The following is a 17,018-nucleotide window of genomic DNA, read 5'->3' as shown; positions in this document are numbered from 1 at the left end:
TTTGGTTCGAGAATGAAATACGGGATTAGATGCAAGGGCAGCAGCACTAACATTATCACGCCAGATTACTGTTATAGTGTGAAAAGTTAGGCCAAGCTCGGTAAACATATTTTCAAGCCATGCTATCTCTGTGGCTATGTGAACAAAGGCTTTATATTCAGTTTCAGTAGAGGAAAGGGCAACAACCTTCTGTTTTCGAGAACTCCATTGAATCAAGTTTGGTCCTAGGTAAACACAATAGCCATTGGTAGATCTTCGATCCTCTTTACTTCCTCCCCAATTAGCATCAGCATAACACTCAACATGAAGAGTGCTTGCTAGTTTGAACACAAGACCAAAATCCAGAGTACCTTTATTGTACCTCAACACCCTCTTACAAGCTTGCCATTGAAGATCAGTAGGTGCTTGTAAAAATTGGCTTAACTTGTTAACAGTGTAGCTGATATCTGGTCTTGTAAGTGTTAAGTATTGTAGTGCTCCTACAATACTTCTATACAAGCTGGGATTCTGAAATAGCTCACTGTCGGTTGAACTAAGTTTGATACCAATAGTCATAGGAGTTGAGCATGGATGTGCCTCCATCATTCTGGTTTGAACTAATAAGTCTGAAGCATACTTAGACTGTTTTAAGTGAATACGTGCTGAATTTCTTGTTGCTTCCAAGCCCATAAAATATTTGAGTGAGCCAAGTGTCTTTAGGGCAAAATTATCATTAAGATCTTTCATCAACTGCTTAATAAAGACCTGATCAGAGCCTGTGATTAGTATGTCATCGACATACACTAAAACATAGATAGAACCAGTGTCTTGTTTCAGGATAAACAAACTAGAGTCTGATACTGAATTTTGGAAGCCTTTAAGTTGTAAAGCAGCCTTCAATCGATCAAACCAAGCTCTTGGAGCTTGCTTGAGACCATAAAGTGCTTTGTTCAGCTTGCAAACTGCATTAGGAAAAACATAACTCTCAAAACCAGGTGGCTGCTTCATGAAGACTGTTTCAATTAAAACTCTATTAAGAAATGCATTGTTAACATCTATCTGTTGAATATCCCATCCATGTGTCATAGCTAGAGTGAAAACAGTGCATATAGTAGCTGGTCTAATCGCTGGACTGAAAGTCTCGAAGTAATCAAGGCCGGGAGTATACTAAAAACCCTTTGCAACTAACCAGGCCTTATATTTCTGTAGGGTTCCATCAGCATTAAATTTTGTGTAAAAAACCCATTTGTTTCCCACTATGTTTATATCAGAAGTAGGATCAACAAGTGTCCAGGTGTTGTTGGCTTAAGTGCATCATACTCACACTGCATGGCAGCTTTCCAGTTGCTGCTCTGGAGAGCTTCAGAGACTGTACAAGGTTCTGATTCAACAGGTTTAGCACTGCCAGACCCACCAATGAGAAGTGCAAAATGATTATCCTCACCAGTTTGACTATAAGAAACCATATTGAACTGGACAACTGACTTAGACCTGGTCACCATTGGATGAATATTCTCATGTACTGACTTATCAGTTGGTTCAGCAACAACTTGCAACGAATTACATGGTGCTAATTTATTGGAACAAAGGGTTTCACGAAGACAATTGTAATCTGAGTCAGCAGCAACTTTTGATGAAGTACAACAAGTGTTAGACCGATCGTCACAGTCTAAAAATTAAACCTAAATACCGTAGTAGCGGTGAGCAGGATCGAATCCACAGGGAGCAAGACTAACAACCTAATGTATTTTAAGTAGCGGAAATGAAATTGGCAATGGATTAATGAAACTAAATAGATTAAATGCAAATAATGAAATAGTGAAATTAAAACAAATAAAGACTTTATAATAAAAATGTTGCCGTTACGGTTTTGGTTCGACACGAGACCGACTCACACAATTCTCCTCCACCCTCTACGATCCCCTAAACCTTCAAGGCAAGGTAAATCAATGAAATGGTTTCCCGACACTCTAGGTATAATCTATCCTATCTCACCCGATCACTCAAGTTCGATTGGTTAAAGACTATTATTGAACATCGATAAACGCTACAAGGCAATACCACTAGTTGGTACGCGATTAACAAATACAATCTGTCAACACGTAATATCCAATCAACCAACTTCACAATAAATGCAACAATTGTAGAAATTTAATTAAATCTGAAAACAACTCAATTACAATCGATGCGAAGTAATGAAAAGCAATATTCATCATTTAATTATTCCAAACCAACGTTTATCATTCAGCAAGTTCTATGAAAACATTAAATCATAATGGACAACAATATTCATCACAAGTTATGCTCAAATCATATTAAAGTATCGAAATCAATCATGAAACGAAAACAAATATAATCCGAAGAACAATACTACCAAATGTCCTATAATCGGGCTCATCCAACAAGTCGAGAGCTGATGAGGAGAGTCGTAGAGTCAATCCCGATCTCGCCTATGCCGTAACAGACAACCGGGAGCTTAGCCGCTCATGGTGGTGATGACGGAGGCCGAAACGGTGGAAACGGAGCTGACCATGGCGGAGAGGAGGTAACCGACAGCGATATGATGTGAAGAAGGGGCGAAAACGACCAACGGACAGCTCGGAATACGAACAGCCGCGGTTTGCAGGAAAACTTTAATTTTCTGGCGGGTCTTTGGAAAACGGTGGCGGAAATGGGATCCGAAGGTACCAATGGAAAACTCTGGTGATGGGGAGTTCAGATCAGGTCCTTCGGAGGTGAGAAGTCGCCGAAAATGAGCAGGATCTGGCTTGGAAGATGAAGAGTCGAGGCGGCTAAATCACGGATTCCGGCGGTTTTCGCGGTGGCTGAAGCTAAGGAAGTGTAGATCCGGCTGTGGGGAAGGTGGATCGACCCTTGGGGAGCCGAATTGTCGCCGGAAAACGGTCGAAACTGGCCAGGAAGATGAAACGACGCGGTGGAGGGAAAATGAAACATCGCGGCAGCTTTCGTGTTTCACGGTGGTGGTCCGGGACGATGGGCTGACGGTGATCTGTGGTCAAGGAAGCCAAAGAGTCGCTGGAGGTGGAAGACGAAGGGTCGCCGAAAAACTTTATGGATGGCAGCCTCCCTGTTCACGCGATCTGAAATTTTGTTTTATAGAACAAACTACAAAATTTCAGTATAGTCCCTGCACAATTGAAAAGTGACAAAATCAGCCCCTTAAAACATAACATTTTACCCCTTAAACAGCATAAATGAGACAAAATCACCCTTAATCCATAAACCACAACCTAATATCAACTCATATACTTTCCAAAATCATTCTAAACACGTTAAATTCATAAGAAAAATATTAGGAAGCGATTTTCGTGAATAAATTCATAAATTCTTTAATTATCTCAATATACTTCAATTTAATCACACATGGGGTATTTTTATCACCAAAATAGAGTCACTTTCATGACTCTAACAACAAGCTGACATGGTGAGAAAGAGCAATCTGTAGGAATAATAGGAAGAGTATCTACTGTGGTTTGATTATGGTTTGCAGAAAAAATAGGGTATCTGCTGTGGTTTGATTGTGGTCTACGGAAAAAATAGGAAGAGTATTTACTGTGGTTTGATTATGATCAGAATGAGGTATAGTAGAGATATTGGAGATATTAGGAGAGGGAATTGGTGCTATAGAAGCTAGTATAGCATGTGGTATAGTGTGTGGAGGAGACACAACGAATTGAGAAGTCTTACCTACTGCTACATTGTCAGAGAAAGACTAATCAGAAGAGTCAATTATTGCAGGGGAACCAAGAGGAGCTGAAGGGTGAGCTGAAGGGTGATAATGACCAGAATTAAAGACATAAGGAAAATCCAAAACTTGTGGACTTGCACAAGTGTCAACACTGGTTTGAGATCAAGAGTTCAGATTTGGGTGTGGAAAAGAAAACTCACATTCATTGAATTGTACACTAGGGGTGATAACTATTATTCCATCAGGTTTTAGACACTTATAACCTTTGTGTATTGAGCTGTAACCAACAAACACACACTTTATGGTATGGAAATCAAATTTATGCCTATTGTAATGCCTAGTGTAAGGAAAACATGAGCAGCTAAAAACTTTTAAGCCTTCATAGATAGGAATTTGGTTAAAAATCTTTTTATAAGGACACACACTATTTAGGACAGGAGTGGGCAGTCTATTAATCAAGTAAACAGCAGTTTCAAAAGCTAGCCACCAGTATTGCAGTGGAATAGATGCATGGGCCAATAGTGTAAGACCAGACTCTATAATGTGTCTATGTTTCCTCTCACTGCTACCATTTTGTTGGTGAACATAAGCACAAGACAGTCTAACCTGAATACCTTGATCAACTAAGTATGGTAAAAAGGCTTTGTATTCCCCAGCTTGATCAGACTATAGAGTTTTTAATTTACATCCAAATTGTCTTTCAGCAAGATGCTGAAATTTAATAAAAACTGTTCTGACTTCAACTTTGGTTTTAAGAGGAAACAACCATGTAAATCTACTATAATCATCTAAAAATTGCACATAGTATTTAAAACCTTCTACTGAGGTATAAGGTGCAGGGCCCGAAACATCACTATGAATTAGTTCTAATGGAGCTATGGCGTGAGATTGTGATGTTGGAAAGCTAGACTGATGTAATTTGCCTAATTGGCAAGCATCACAGTAGGTAACACTGGAATTGATAGAGGTCCTAATTTTTTATGGAAATTTTAAATGCAAATCAGTTAATATTTGATGATAAATTTGTGAATGAGGATGACCTAATCGTTTGTGCCAAAGCATGTATTCATCAGATTGTGTGTTAGCAATTAAACAATGAACATCAGGATTATGGTGTTTATGATCAGAATTATTAGTTAGAAAAACTGTTTTAGAGACAGAACTATTGGCAGAATCAGAAATTTCATTATTTTTCAAGCAAGTAGTACATTGACAATTTTCAGTAACAAGAAATGTACAATTGCTATTATTTAAAACATGAGAGACCTGATAAACATTGTCACTGAGATTAGAGAAAATCTGACCTGAAGATGACTAACCTTTATTATAGAACTGACTTGTATTATTAAACTGACCTTCATTTAACTGGACTGAATACCTAATGTCATTACAAGTATTTGACAGTTGAGACATAGGTTTTTTAATAGAACTAACAGAGGCTATATGGGAAGACAAATTATTTGGGGATGACACATGAAGAGAAGGCTTGTTGGAAGAGGAATTCAGCTGGTACAAGCCCCCTTTAAGATCCCGTTGCAGTAGGATTGCTCTTGTGAATTTGTCCTTGACAACACAACAGTGAGCATCAAATTCAACAATAACGTTGTTATCTTTAATAAACTTAGAGATGCTTAATAGGTTTTTTGTAATCTTAGGGACACAAAGAATGTTTTTTAGATGCAAAGATTTTGAATGAAAGGTACTAGGCAGAAAAGAATGGCCAGTATGAGAAATATTAAGGTACTCACCATTTCCAACATGAAGTTGATCCACTCCACTATAGTTTTTGCTGACATTGAGATGACTGAGGTCTGAAGTGACATGATCAGTTGCCCCTGAATCCATGTACCACACTGGATCAGTAGGTGTAAGAGATGTAGCCACTTCAAATTGCTGCTGTGCTTGTGGAGGGGACTGAACTGAAGAAGGTTGAAAGGGTTATGCTGAGTGAAAATTGGAACCCACAACCACAAAATGTGCTTGATTCTAACCAGTTATCTACTGACTAGGAACATTATAAGTAGTAGCAGCCACATTGTCAAAATGATTTAAGCCATTGTTAAAGTTCCCATGTTGAGTACCAACTTGAGTATTATAAGCTGGTTGTGAATAAGTTGATGGATTTATGCCACTATTGAGGTTCCCATGTTGAGTGCCAGCTTGAGTATTATAAGCTGGTTGCGGATAAGTTGATGGACAATAAGAACCTCCTACAAGACCATTAAACTGAGGAATGCTAATGGGTAATGATTGCCACCACTATTGTATTGATGATAGTTGTACGAGTGCTAATTGTTATGTGGCTAAGATGAAAATCCTTCATGATACGAACTAGGTGGTTGTGATGGGTAGCCAATAGGATTTTGAGACAGAACAGTAAAAGTAGAGTTATACCTATGATAACACTGCCCAGCTAAATGCCCTGCTTTATTGCATAACTGACAAATTAATTTTCCCCATCCAGCATTACATCCTCTTCCTCTACCATATGATAATCCCCCAAAGTAAGGTGGTTTGTTGTTATACAAAGGCCGATTGTAGGTTTGAAGGATAGATTGAGAGTTAGGTATTATGGGATATTGAGTGTAATGAGGATTGCCATGAAACATCAGAGTGGGAGGTGTTGTATAACATGGTCCAGTTATTTTGTCAGATAGTTGACTCATTAGATCTGGTTTAGAGGAAATATTTGTTACATTGTTTGAATAGCTAGAATCACCAACATAGTTGCCAGTAGAAGCTATGTGGGCTGAACAATTGTATAGATCAACAACATTGAACTTGTCAAGTCTAAGTTCATATTTTTGCAACAAAAATGTGGCTTCTTATAGTGTAACAGAATCATACTTCGACTCAATTATTGAGGTTAAGTTCACTACCACAGCATCGAACTCAGGACCAAGTCCATCTAATATATACTACAGTAAATCTTCATCAGTGATTATCAGTCCACTAGCAAACAGACTCTATGAGATTTCCTTCATCTTTTTCATATAATCTCCTATATTTAAATTTCCTTTTTGTGTTGTCTGGAGTAAATTCTTGAGATGTAACACTCTAACCTTTGAATCAGTAATGAAATCATGTTCTAACGTAAACCATATCTTATTGGAACTTCTACATTTTGACACATACCTAAACATGTTTTCTAAAATCGATGCCAATAACCAACAAACTAAGAACTTATCAGTTCTTTTCCACATTGTATAGGCAGGATTTAATTGCTCATTAACTGAAACACTACTTGCCCTAACTTCACCACTAGATTGACCTAACTCATGCTCAATTGTTGAATCAGAGATTATAAGAGGTGATGGATAGGAAACCCTACCAAATAGATGAACTTCAAGTTCATGAGAGCCAATTGTGGACAGCACCTAAGACCTCCAAAAAGGGTAATTACTTTGAGTTAGCTTCGGATTTATGACCTGAAGGCTAGTAGCAAGAGTTGGAGTAGCTCGATTTGCTTGTTGCTTCAACATCTCGTTTAAGTCGTTGAGCACATCAGAGGATTTTACAAAATTCACCATTGACGCAAGTCATGGCTCTGATACCATGTAACTTTGCAATTGAAAAGCAGAAAATTGAAAACAAAGAGAGAGAGTAAGAGTAGAGAAGATACACTTTCTTACTGTACCTTTTGTTAATTACAAAGTAGAGTGGCTACCATTTTACATATATAGATTTTCAGTGGACTTTTACACTCTAAACGACAATGTTTTAACTCTTTGTTATTTGAGTTAAAAAGGGCAGCGTTTCAATGACTTGGCACTTTATCATTTGTCCAACATGGCCTCTCAAACTGGACTGCCTGAGCTATTTACATTGCACTGTCTGCATTGTGCTGAATTTGTCCAACACATTCAAGCTCATTCTTTAGCAACTGCACTTCATCTCTCACATCTCGTAAAAACACTGCTTCTTGGATGATATAATCTCCAAGCTTATGTACCACATATGACACAACTACATCAACCATGCTTCACAATTTTTTCTTTGAGTAGGGGTTGACTAAATTTTCAGCAATATGTTTATGTGAAATGAAAGTGCAAGGATTTCAAGATGGAGACTCCAGAATTTTAGAGTGAATTAAAACGATTATCCTCCCACTGGGAAATTGCTGCGAGTTTAGAGTGAAAGTTGTAGTGAATATTTATTGAATTTCATCATCAACTTCTAAGGTCTATTTCCTTGATTGCCTACAAAAATAGACTTGACCACAATATTCAAAGTCAATATGCGGTCGAGGAATGAAAATGCCTGGATGTTTCTTTAAATTCTAATTTCTATATATAAACAAGCAAAAGCAAAAGCAAACAATTGAATGAAATTAGGGTTGAAAAAAAGGAAAACCGAATCGAACTGGAAAAGCGTATTGAAATCGGTCCGAAAAATCAGTTTTTAAGAGTAATCGGTTTGGTTTTGGTTTTTTAAATTAAGAAAACCAGAACCCATTTGATTAACGATTCAAGTGAAATTTTGAACCAGTAAACTGAAATCGGTTTTGCAAATTGGTTTTTCCATAAAATTAAAACTTGAAACCAGATAAGTAAAGAGTGAGAGAGTTAACAAAATAAATAAATAAATAATTGACAAACACTGCACTACTAAAGACGTAAAGAGTGAGAGAGTTAAAAAATAAAATAAAAAAATAAAAAACTGACAAACACTGCATGCCTGCACTGTATTCAATTCCTTGTAACTTTAGCACTGCATTCTACCCATATGCTTGAAGAGGTCCAATCAATTCGTCCAGTTGCATCACATAGAGGTCACGACATTCTTCAATGGAGGTTGCCTTAGACATGAATCTCTCGGGTAAAGAGCACAACACTTTCCTGACAAGTTCAATGTCAGAATAGATTTTACCCAAGCCAAAACACTCATTGGTAACATCACACAAACGACCATGATAATCAAAAATAGATTCATCATCATGCATAACAAGATTTTTATAATCAGCAATCAATCTCTTAAGTCTAGTCTTTTTAACAATTTCTGTTCCTTCATTTTTAACTTGGAGTCTACCCCATGCATTCTTTGCAACCTCACAGTTAGCAATATTTTTCATTTGACTAAAACTGACAGCATTAAACAAGGCATGCAAAGCTTTTGAGTTAAAGTTACACTCCTCTAACTCAGCATTGGTCCATTGATCTATGGGTTTTCTTTTACTACTAAACTTTCACCAACAACTTATAGTTCTTTCCAACTAACAACACAAGCATTCCATGCCTTTTCATAATTTGATTTTAAGAAGGCACTTATCCTAGGTCTCCAGAAAGGATAGTTGGTTCTCTCCAACAAGGGTGGCCTATGAGTAGATCCTCCTTCACTAAACAAACTCATGGTAAACAAAAGAGTCAGTGTGATCACACTAAGAATAGAGGTGGTCACAACCAAAAAGTTCAATACGGGATGGTCACACAGCTCCAAGGTGGTCACACAAGGTCTGTAGCAAAAAAATTGAAAAAAACATGAAATAAAAACACAAATACAATAGGCACTAAATCAAGATTTAAACACAAATAACAAGCAAGGATCAACTGAAATAACTCTTCAGAACAAGCTCTGATACCAAATGAAAGTTTTAAGGGCTTACCAAATGATCAAAACATATGCGGAATAGGTTGCTTGTTCATATTGTGCACAAGAGTTGTTCAAAGCATAAATGGAACATCCATCAAAGCAAGAAAAGAACACACTCATTTTTACATGGTTCGGCAACATGCCTACATCCATGGGCCCAAGTCTAGAAGAAGCAAATCCACTATGTAAACTTATGAGTTCAAATAAAAAGCAAGAAAAGCATAGTTGCAAAACACTCCCTATTTTCAACACATCAATCTTCTCTTCTTCGATTGAACTTCAAGCCACCATAGCAAGATTCATACACGAGACCACTAGGTCGTACTTGAGCTCCTCTCAAGTTTCAACAGCAAAGGATCAACTTCGGAATAGAAGCTTGCACACATCCAAGCATCAACATGGAACCATGTTCTAGAATCATCACAACAAAGACAATGTAAGAGAAGGTAATTTTAAGCATACCAAAGCATAGAAGAAACCTTAAACGAATAAAAAAACCTTAGAGGATATTCAGTGGTGAATCAGAGGCAAATAGGTTTCTTAAAGAAGACACCCAAAAAGTATGAATATATAGAGAACAAGGTGACTAGGGTTGGGGGACAAAAAAGTTAAATTAAAACTTTTTGTTTTGCTTTTTAGAAAAGAATCTTTGGGACCATAAACAAAGCAAAACTCCTTCTCTCATACAACGAATAGAAAGTGGATAAGTGGAAAAGCACATAAAAGAATATCAACAAAGAATATTATTGTCCAAAAAGCAAAAAGGGTGCGTGATGTGTGATTGAGGAAAAATATCTGTCAAATGCATTGTGAGCACACAGACTCTAAAGTACTCACACTTATGAAGGTGATCACGTTTAGAGAGTGTGCCCACATTGGCACAAAAGAAAAGATAGTACAAGACTCAAAACAAGATCATAAGATGATAGAAACACTAACAGACTTACCATTTTTCATCAATGAAGATACCCACCAGCGTATCATGGGATCGTTGCTTTGGTTTTCTTAAGCATCCATTCCAGTTCACTCCTACTAAGGAGAGTGCTTCCTGGATGATAAAGTCCCCAAGCCTTTGCACTGCAAATGATACTACTCCGTAAACATACTTTGAAAACTAGATTTTGAACTTGATTTGTATCTAAGTGCAGTTTGGCTTGGTTTAGAGGATCTAGGAATTGAAACTTGACTTTGTTTAAAGTCATTGGGGCAGCAAAGCTCCAGAAGAGGGACGCCTGGCAATAACTTGCTGCTGGTTAGGGAGTTTTTGGCGGAGACTGGACTTGATTTGGATCAGTTTTTTGAATCAGGATCACAAACGGCTTGTATTATTATTATTATTTCTCTAAAGTGGTTAGGTTTTAGATCTGAGTCTTCGGTTCCGGTAGCCTAAATTATGGTGTTGCAAACAATGGCTGTTTTCTTGATGATATATATGATTGATTGATTCAGAAAAATAAAATTAAAAAAATTAAATAACACTATCCATACAAATTACATATAATTTTCCTTTTTAATAAAAAACCGACTGAGGAAAATTAAAAATAAAATAAATGCGACTTGACTTCATTTAATAATAAAATGAAGTTAAGTCACAATGATTTTCCAAGTAATAACGTAGAAACTTCATTTTAGCAGAAACATATACATAGGTCAAAAAGCTGAAGCCATCTCAACTTTTCCATATAATTTCAAATTCTTGAAAAGCGATGTTTTTCACATTCACATTCTCTTTGTCATATGCGGAGCGACCCATCTAATCCCTGATTGGTTACTTTCTTGACTACGACTACCCACACTATTTTGTAATGAAATCCCTAATTCTAAGCGTTGGATCAAAGACGTAATAGACGTGATGGTGATTAGTTAACGAGATCGAGAGATTGAAAAAGACGTGAGACTCGTGAGATTGTAAGTGTTTATAGCTGTGAAAATGAAAAGGATGACCCTTTGAATTCTTTAAGACACAGACTTTTCACAGTGAGAAAATTGCAGGAAGGAGTCCCCACCCACGTTAGATAGATAGCTGTAATTCAAAGATGATGCAAACGGAATATGCATGCCTCAGCTCTTTATTCTCTCACCCACCAATTGTCTTGTAGTAATAATTTCTGTGATAGGCATTCTACTTTTGCACCTCTGGTGCCATATAGAAAGTGAAAGTTGTGTATTGTTAGTAAAAAGAATGCAACAATTTCTTCATGAATGGGACCCAACAATTTCGCTCAAGGTGCAACAATTTCTCATTCTGAGTTTTTCAATCTCTTTGCTAATGCTATACAATTTACCATTTTGAATGCGCAAGAGCAGTTCATCACAGAAGAAAAGAATCTTAGCCTTCTTTTTAGTGTTACTCCTTCATCCACGTCGACCGTATCCGAAATCCCTCCATGTTGCACCGTGAGCGAAAATGCATCTAAGACATCCTCAGCATCAATGATACCAGATACCCACGGGCGCATCATGAGATCGTTGCTTTGTTTTTCTTCTGCATCCTTAATCGAACATTGCATCCATTCCAACTCCACTTCATTCTTTACTCCTCCTAAGAAGACTGCTTCCTGGATGATAAAGTCCCCAAGCCTTCTCACAACCAATGATACTACAGCATCAACCATACTTTAAAAGCTAGATTTTGCTGCCTGTTAGGGAGTTTTTGGCAGAGACTGGACTTGATTTGGATCAAAAGATAAATTACTAACTGAAAGAGTCCCAAGATCAAATGAAAAAGAGAAACTAGAAAGCTGTTATTGATGTCGGGACGTCGCAAAAACCCCAATCTTTGCAAGGTTGAAAACCCCACTATGGATGCCAATTATGGTGAGGTTAGAATAAACCTCACTATGGCAAGAATAGTCAAAAAGCCCACCTTGGTTGGCTACGCCAAGGATAACTAAAAGAAACCTCAAAGAGGAAGAGAAAAGCAAATGCTTTAACTCAAATATTTTGATAATGCTAAGGGATGATTACAAGGGATGAAGCAAGGCTTTATTTATAGCCTTCCAAGTGAAAAAGGTAAACATCTCTTTCCCATGTAGGACAAAAAGTCAATACAATTAAAATATCTTTCCCATGTCTTTCTTTGTCTTATGCTCCGGCATTATTCTCCCGGGGTTGGAAGAGACTCGCCGTCGAGTTCCACATCTTCATCATGTTCTCTGTAGCAAGGAGATATATCAGCAACATTGAAAGTAGCAGAGACTCCATAATCTCCAGGGAGCTCAATCTTGTAAGCATTATCATTGATACGTTTCAAATTTCGAAATAGTCCGTCAGCTCGAGGAGACAACTTCATACGCGACTTAGGGAAACGCTCCTTCCTTAGATGAATCCACACTAAGTCTCCTTCCTTGAATTTAGCCAGCCTTCTGTACTTGTTGGCTTGTTGCTAATACTTAGCATTCTGACGAAGAATCTTCTCTCGAACCTCTTCATGAAGCTTCTTGATCTGTTCGGCACGCCTATCAGCATCAGCACTGAATTCACGGGTATTGGGTAATGGCGAAAGGTCTAAAGGGCTAAGGGGATGTTTGCCATATACTACTTCAAAGGGGCACTTTCCTGTGGTTTGGCTTACAGAACTATTGTAAGAGAATTCTGATTGGGCTAATACAAGATCCCATTGGCGAATGTGTTTCCCCACAAAGCTTCGTAATAGATTTCCCAAATTTCTGTTGACTACTTCAGTTTGACCATCACTCTGAGGGTGGCTAGCTGAGCTGAACTGTAAGTGTGTTCTCATTTTTCTCCAAAAGGTCCGCCAGAAATGACTCATGAACTTGACATCTCGATCTGAGGTGACAGTGTTGGAATTCCATGAAGACGTACAATCTCTTTGAAGTATAGATCAGCAATGTGAGAAGCATCATCAGTTTTGTGACATGGGACAAGGTGGGCCATTTTGGAAAACCTATCAACGACTACCATCACAGCATCTTTTTGCCTTTGTGTTCTTGGCAAACCCACAACAAAATCCATGCTCACATCTTCCCAAGGAGCTTCGGGAACAGGCAAGGGTCTATATGTACCAGTATTTTGACTTCCAAGCTTGGCAATGTGGCAAATGCGACACTTTTGGACATGCCGGATAACATCTCTTTCCATCTTGGGCCAATAAAATTTTTCCTTTACAAGAGCTAAAGTTTTGTCCTCGCCAAAGTGCCCAGCTAATCCGCCATTATGAGCTTCCCAAAGGATAGACTGATGTAGAGAATACTGGGGAATACATAGTTGGTTACCCTTAAAAAGATACCCATCTTGGTGATGAAATTGCTTGTAAGACTGCAAGGAACTGGACTTCCAGATGTTACCAAAGTCAGGATCTTCTTCATATAATTCTTTCACAACTTCAAAACCAACAACCTTCAACTGTAAGGTGGAAAGTAAAGCATGACGACGACTTAATGCATCGGCTACCTTATTTTGTACACCTGATTTGTGTTTGAGAAGAAATGGAAAGGCTTGAAGAAACTCACTCCAATCTGCATGACAGCGGTTGAGTTTCTGTTGGGAGTTGAGGTGTTTGAGAGCTTCACGATCAGAGTATAGGATGAATTCTTTTGACAGCAAGTAGTGGCTCCAATGGTTCAAGGCCCGAACAATGGCGTAAAACTCCTTATCATAGGTAGAGTACTTCAACTTTGCATCATTAAGTTTCTCACTGAAGAATGCAAGTGGTCGCCCTTCTTGAGAAAGTACAGCACCAATACCGACATTGGAGGCATCACACTCAACTTCAAACACTAAATCAAAGTTAGGTAGGGCAAGCACATGAGCCGTAGTGAACCTTTCTTTCAATTCTTCAAAGCTCTGTTGTGCCTTGGCATTCCATGTAAAACTATCTCCCTTGAGGTATTCAGTGAGTGGGGCAGCAATAGAGCTAAAATTTCTAATAAAACGCTGATAAAAAGAGGCCAACCCATGAAAGCTTCGCACATCATGAAGGGTTTTCGGAGTGGGCCAACTGATAACAACTTCAACTTTGCTCTGGTCCACTTCAATTCCTTGGCTGGACACAACATACCCCAGAAAGACAACCTTGTTTGTTAAAAACTCACATTTCTTCAAGTTGACAAAGAGTTTTTGCTTCCTGAGCACTTCAAGGATCTGTCGTAAATGCTCCAGATGGTCTTCAGGGTTTTGGGTATATACCAAAATATCATCGAAATATACCTTAACAAACTGTCCAATGAAAGGGTGAAAAATCTGATTCATGAGATGCATAAAGGTGCTGGGTGCATTGGAGAGGCCAAAAGGCATGACTGTCCATTCATATAGCCCATCACGAGTTTTAAATGCAATCTTCCATTCATCCCCAACCCGCATTCGAATTTGATGATAGCCACTTCATAGGTCTATCTTGGAAAAAACGGTGGCTCCATGCAACTAATCCAGCAAGTCATCAAACCGAGGAATAGGGAAATGATACTTGATAATAATCTTGTTCACAGCACGACTATCAATGCACATACGCCAAGTCCCGTCTTTCTTTGGAACTAGTAAAGGAGGGACTGCACACGGGCTGACACTTTCTCTTACTAGGCCTTTCTCTAAAAGTTGCTTAACTTGGCGTTGTAGCTCCTCATGTTCTTTAGGGTTCATGCGGTATGCTGGTTTATTTGGAATGACAGAACCAGGAATGAAATCAATAGCATATTGAATATCTCGTGTTGGTGGCAACCTAGGAGGTATCTCATCTGGCACAACATCAGAAAATTCTTGAAGTAAGTGCTTGACTTCTTCTGGCAAGGCAAGAAATGACACTTCATTTTCTTGGCACAATAGTAACAAGCACACCTGGTTTATTTCCCGACAAGCCTTCTCAAGACCAAATCTCGTGATGAATGCCGCAGGCTCCTCTGGTTTCTTCAAACGATTTTCTGGCCTCATAAGGGTCAACATTACCCTTACCCCATCCTTTTTGAAAAAATACATGTTTTTGTATCCAACATGAAGAGCTTGACGATCATACTGCCATGGGCATCCCAATAATAAGTGGCAAGCATCCATCGGAACAACATCACACCAAACTTCATCTTGATACTTATCCCCGATGGAAAATTGAACACAATAATGCTTGGACACCTTGACTTCATTTCCTTTCATCAACCATTGTAGTTTATAAGGATAAGGATGTGCTACGGCTGGGAGCTTCAATTTCTCTACCATATAATTGGCAACAACATTTTCACAGCTACCCCCATCAATAATGACGTTACAAACCTTCCCTTTGGATGTGTACCTTGTATGGAAAATATTGTGACGAAGTCAACGTTCATCTTCAGTCATCATAACGGTGCTAAGATTGCGACGTACCACAAGGGATTCTCCATTATCAGCAGGTACTTCTTTTATTCTATCATCATCAAGCATTTCTTCTCCATCTATTGTACCCTCCTCAACATGCTCTTCAATAACTTATTACTCCACAAGTGAAACAATTCTTCGATTTGGACAGTCAGAAGCGATATGCCCAAAACCTTGGCACTTGAAACATTTTCTTGAAGCGGCATTAGGAGTGCGATTAGAACCACCCTCTTTATCATTTCTGTAAGGAGGCTTGAAGGAGTTTACTTTAGAATTTGGAACGGATGCTAAGCTTTGTTTCCCATGGCTTGTTGTAGTCTCCCTCTGCCTCTTGGGATTTATGGTGTTCTTCCATGCCTGCTGCTTCTCAACCTTAATCGCGAACTGGATAACATCAATCAGACTCCAATATGGTTGTAATTGCACGACATCTGCAATCTCTACATTAAGACCTCCCAGATAACGAGTGATAGTTTGCTCTTCTGGTTCATGGATATCACACTTCAGAAAAAGTTGCACAAACTCCATCGTATACTCTTCTACCGACATGGCTCTTTGTCTTAAATTATGAAACTGAAGAAAAGTGTCTTGTCGATAGTGTGCTGGAAGAAACTTACGTTTGAGCTCTCGGCGCATCTTCTCCCATGTTCTAATCTTCTGACGGCCCTCCCTTTCTCGCTGCCGTTTCAAATTCTCCAACCATATAGATGCATATTTCTTCAATTTTATTGCAACTAGTTTCACACGCTTCTCGTCAGGAACATCTTGAAGCTCAAAAATTCTTTCTACCATGTGTAACCAGTCAATAAAATCATATGGCTGAAGTCTTCCCTCAAACTCATGAATGTCTACTCTGAAACTTGAGATCCCAAATTCACTGCCTCGACCCCTCGGACGGACCCTAGGAGATTCATCTCGAGATAAGGAGTCTTCCCTAAATGGATTGGTGCCCTCACCTTCACTGTTGGAACTATTACTGATTTCATTATCTTGATCTCGTGTGACTCCCTGTCTTGCAAGTTGTTCTTGTAGTTCTTTGATTTGGTTTCTTAATTCCTCAATTTTAACATCTCGCACAGTTCTCTAACGATTTGGAGGTTTTGGTGGCATTTTGTGATAGGGGTGATGAGGTATAAAAATCAAATAATTTACAAAAACTTGATATAGTAGTAAGCGCTACTATGGTTCAATACGCACCAGGAAAATTCCTAGGAAAGTGGAGGGGTCATAAGCTGTCCCACTTAAAACCCACTTTCCTTATACTCTTATTGTCTTGTTGACAGAATTTTCCTAGACATGCATATGAATTAAATAGCTACTTACTGTCCTAAACCAAAGCTCTGTAAACTAATGACTAGGCAAGGAAAAAAAAAAAAAAAACTAGAATAATGGCTACTTGAACGTAAAAGTGAGAAAGAGGAAAAAAAAATTACCTAAA

General features: G+C 38.4%; 1 protein-coding gene across 1 annotated transcript; it reads right to left on the bottom strand.

Moving 5' to 3' along the window:
- Positions 1 to 14,659: 14,659 nt before the first annotated feature.
- Positions 14,660 to 15,442, bottom strand: LOC116143002. Its single transcript, XM_031428420.1, has one exon. The coding sequence runs from the start codon at positions 15,440 to 15,442 to the stop codon at positions 14,660 to 14,662; it is 783 nt and encodes a 260-aa protein (XP_031284280.1).
- Between the last annotated feature and the right edge of the window lie 1,576 nt (positions 15,443 to 17,018).

This window comes from Pistacia vera, unplaced genomic scaffold (genome assembly GCF_008641045.1).
Source record: "Pistacia vera cultivar Batoury unplaced genomic scaffold, PisVer_v2 Contig423, whole genome shotgun sequence".
In the NCBI taxonomy this organism is placed as follows: Eukaryota; Viridiplantae; Streptophyta; class Magnoliopsida; order Sapindales; family Anacardiaceae; genus Pistacia; species Pistacia vera.
Note: the sequence above shows the minus strand (reverse complement) of the source record. Positions and strands in the feature narration are given on the sequence as shown.

Excerpts from the sequence above, each read along its gene's own strand:
- LOC116143002 (XM_031428420.1), bottom strand. The coding sequence starts at position 15,442 with ATGGTAGAGAAATTGAAGCTCCCAGCCGTAGCACATCCTTATCCTTAT.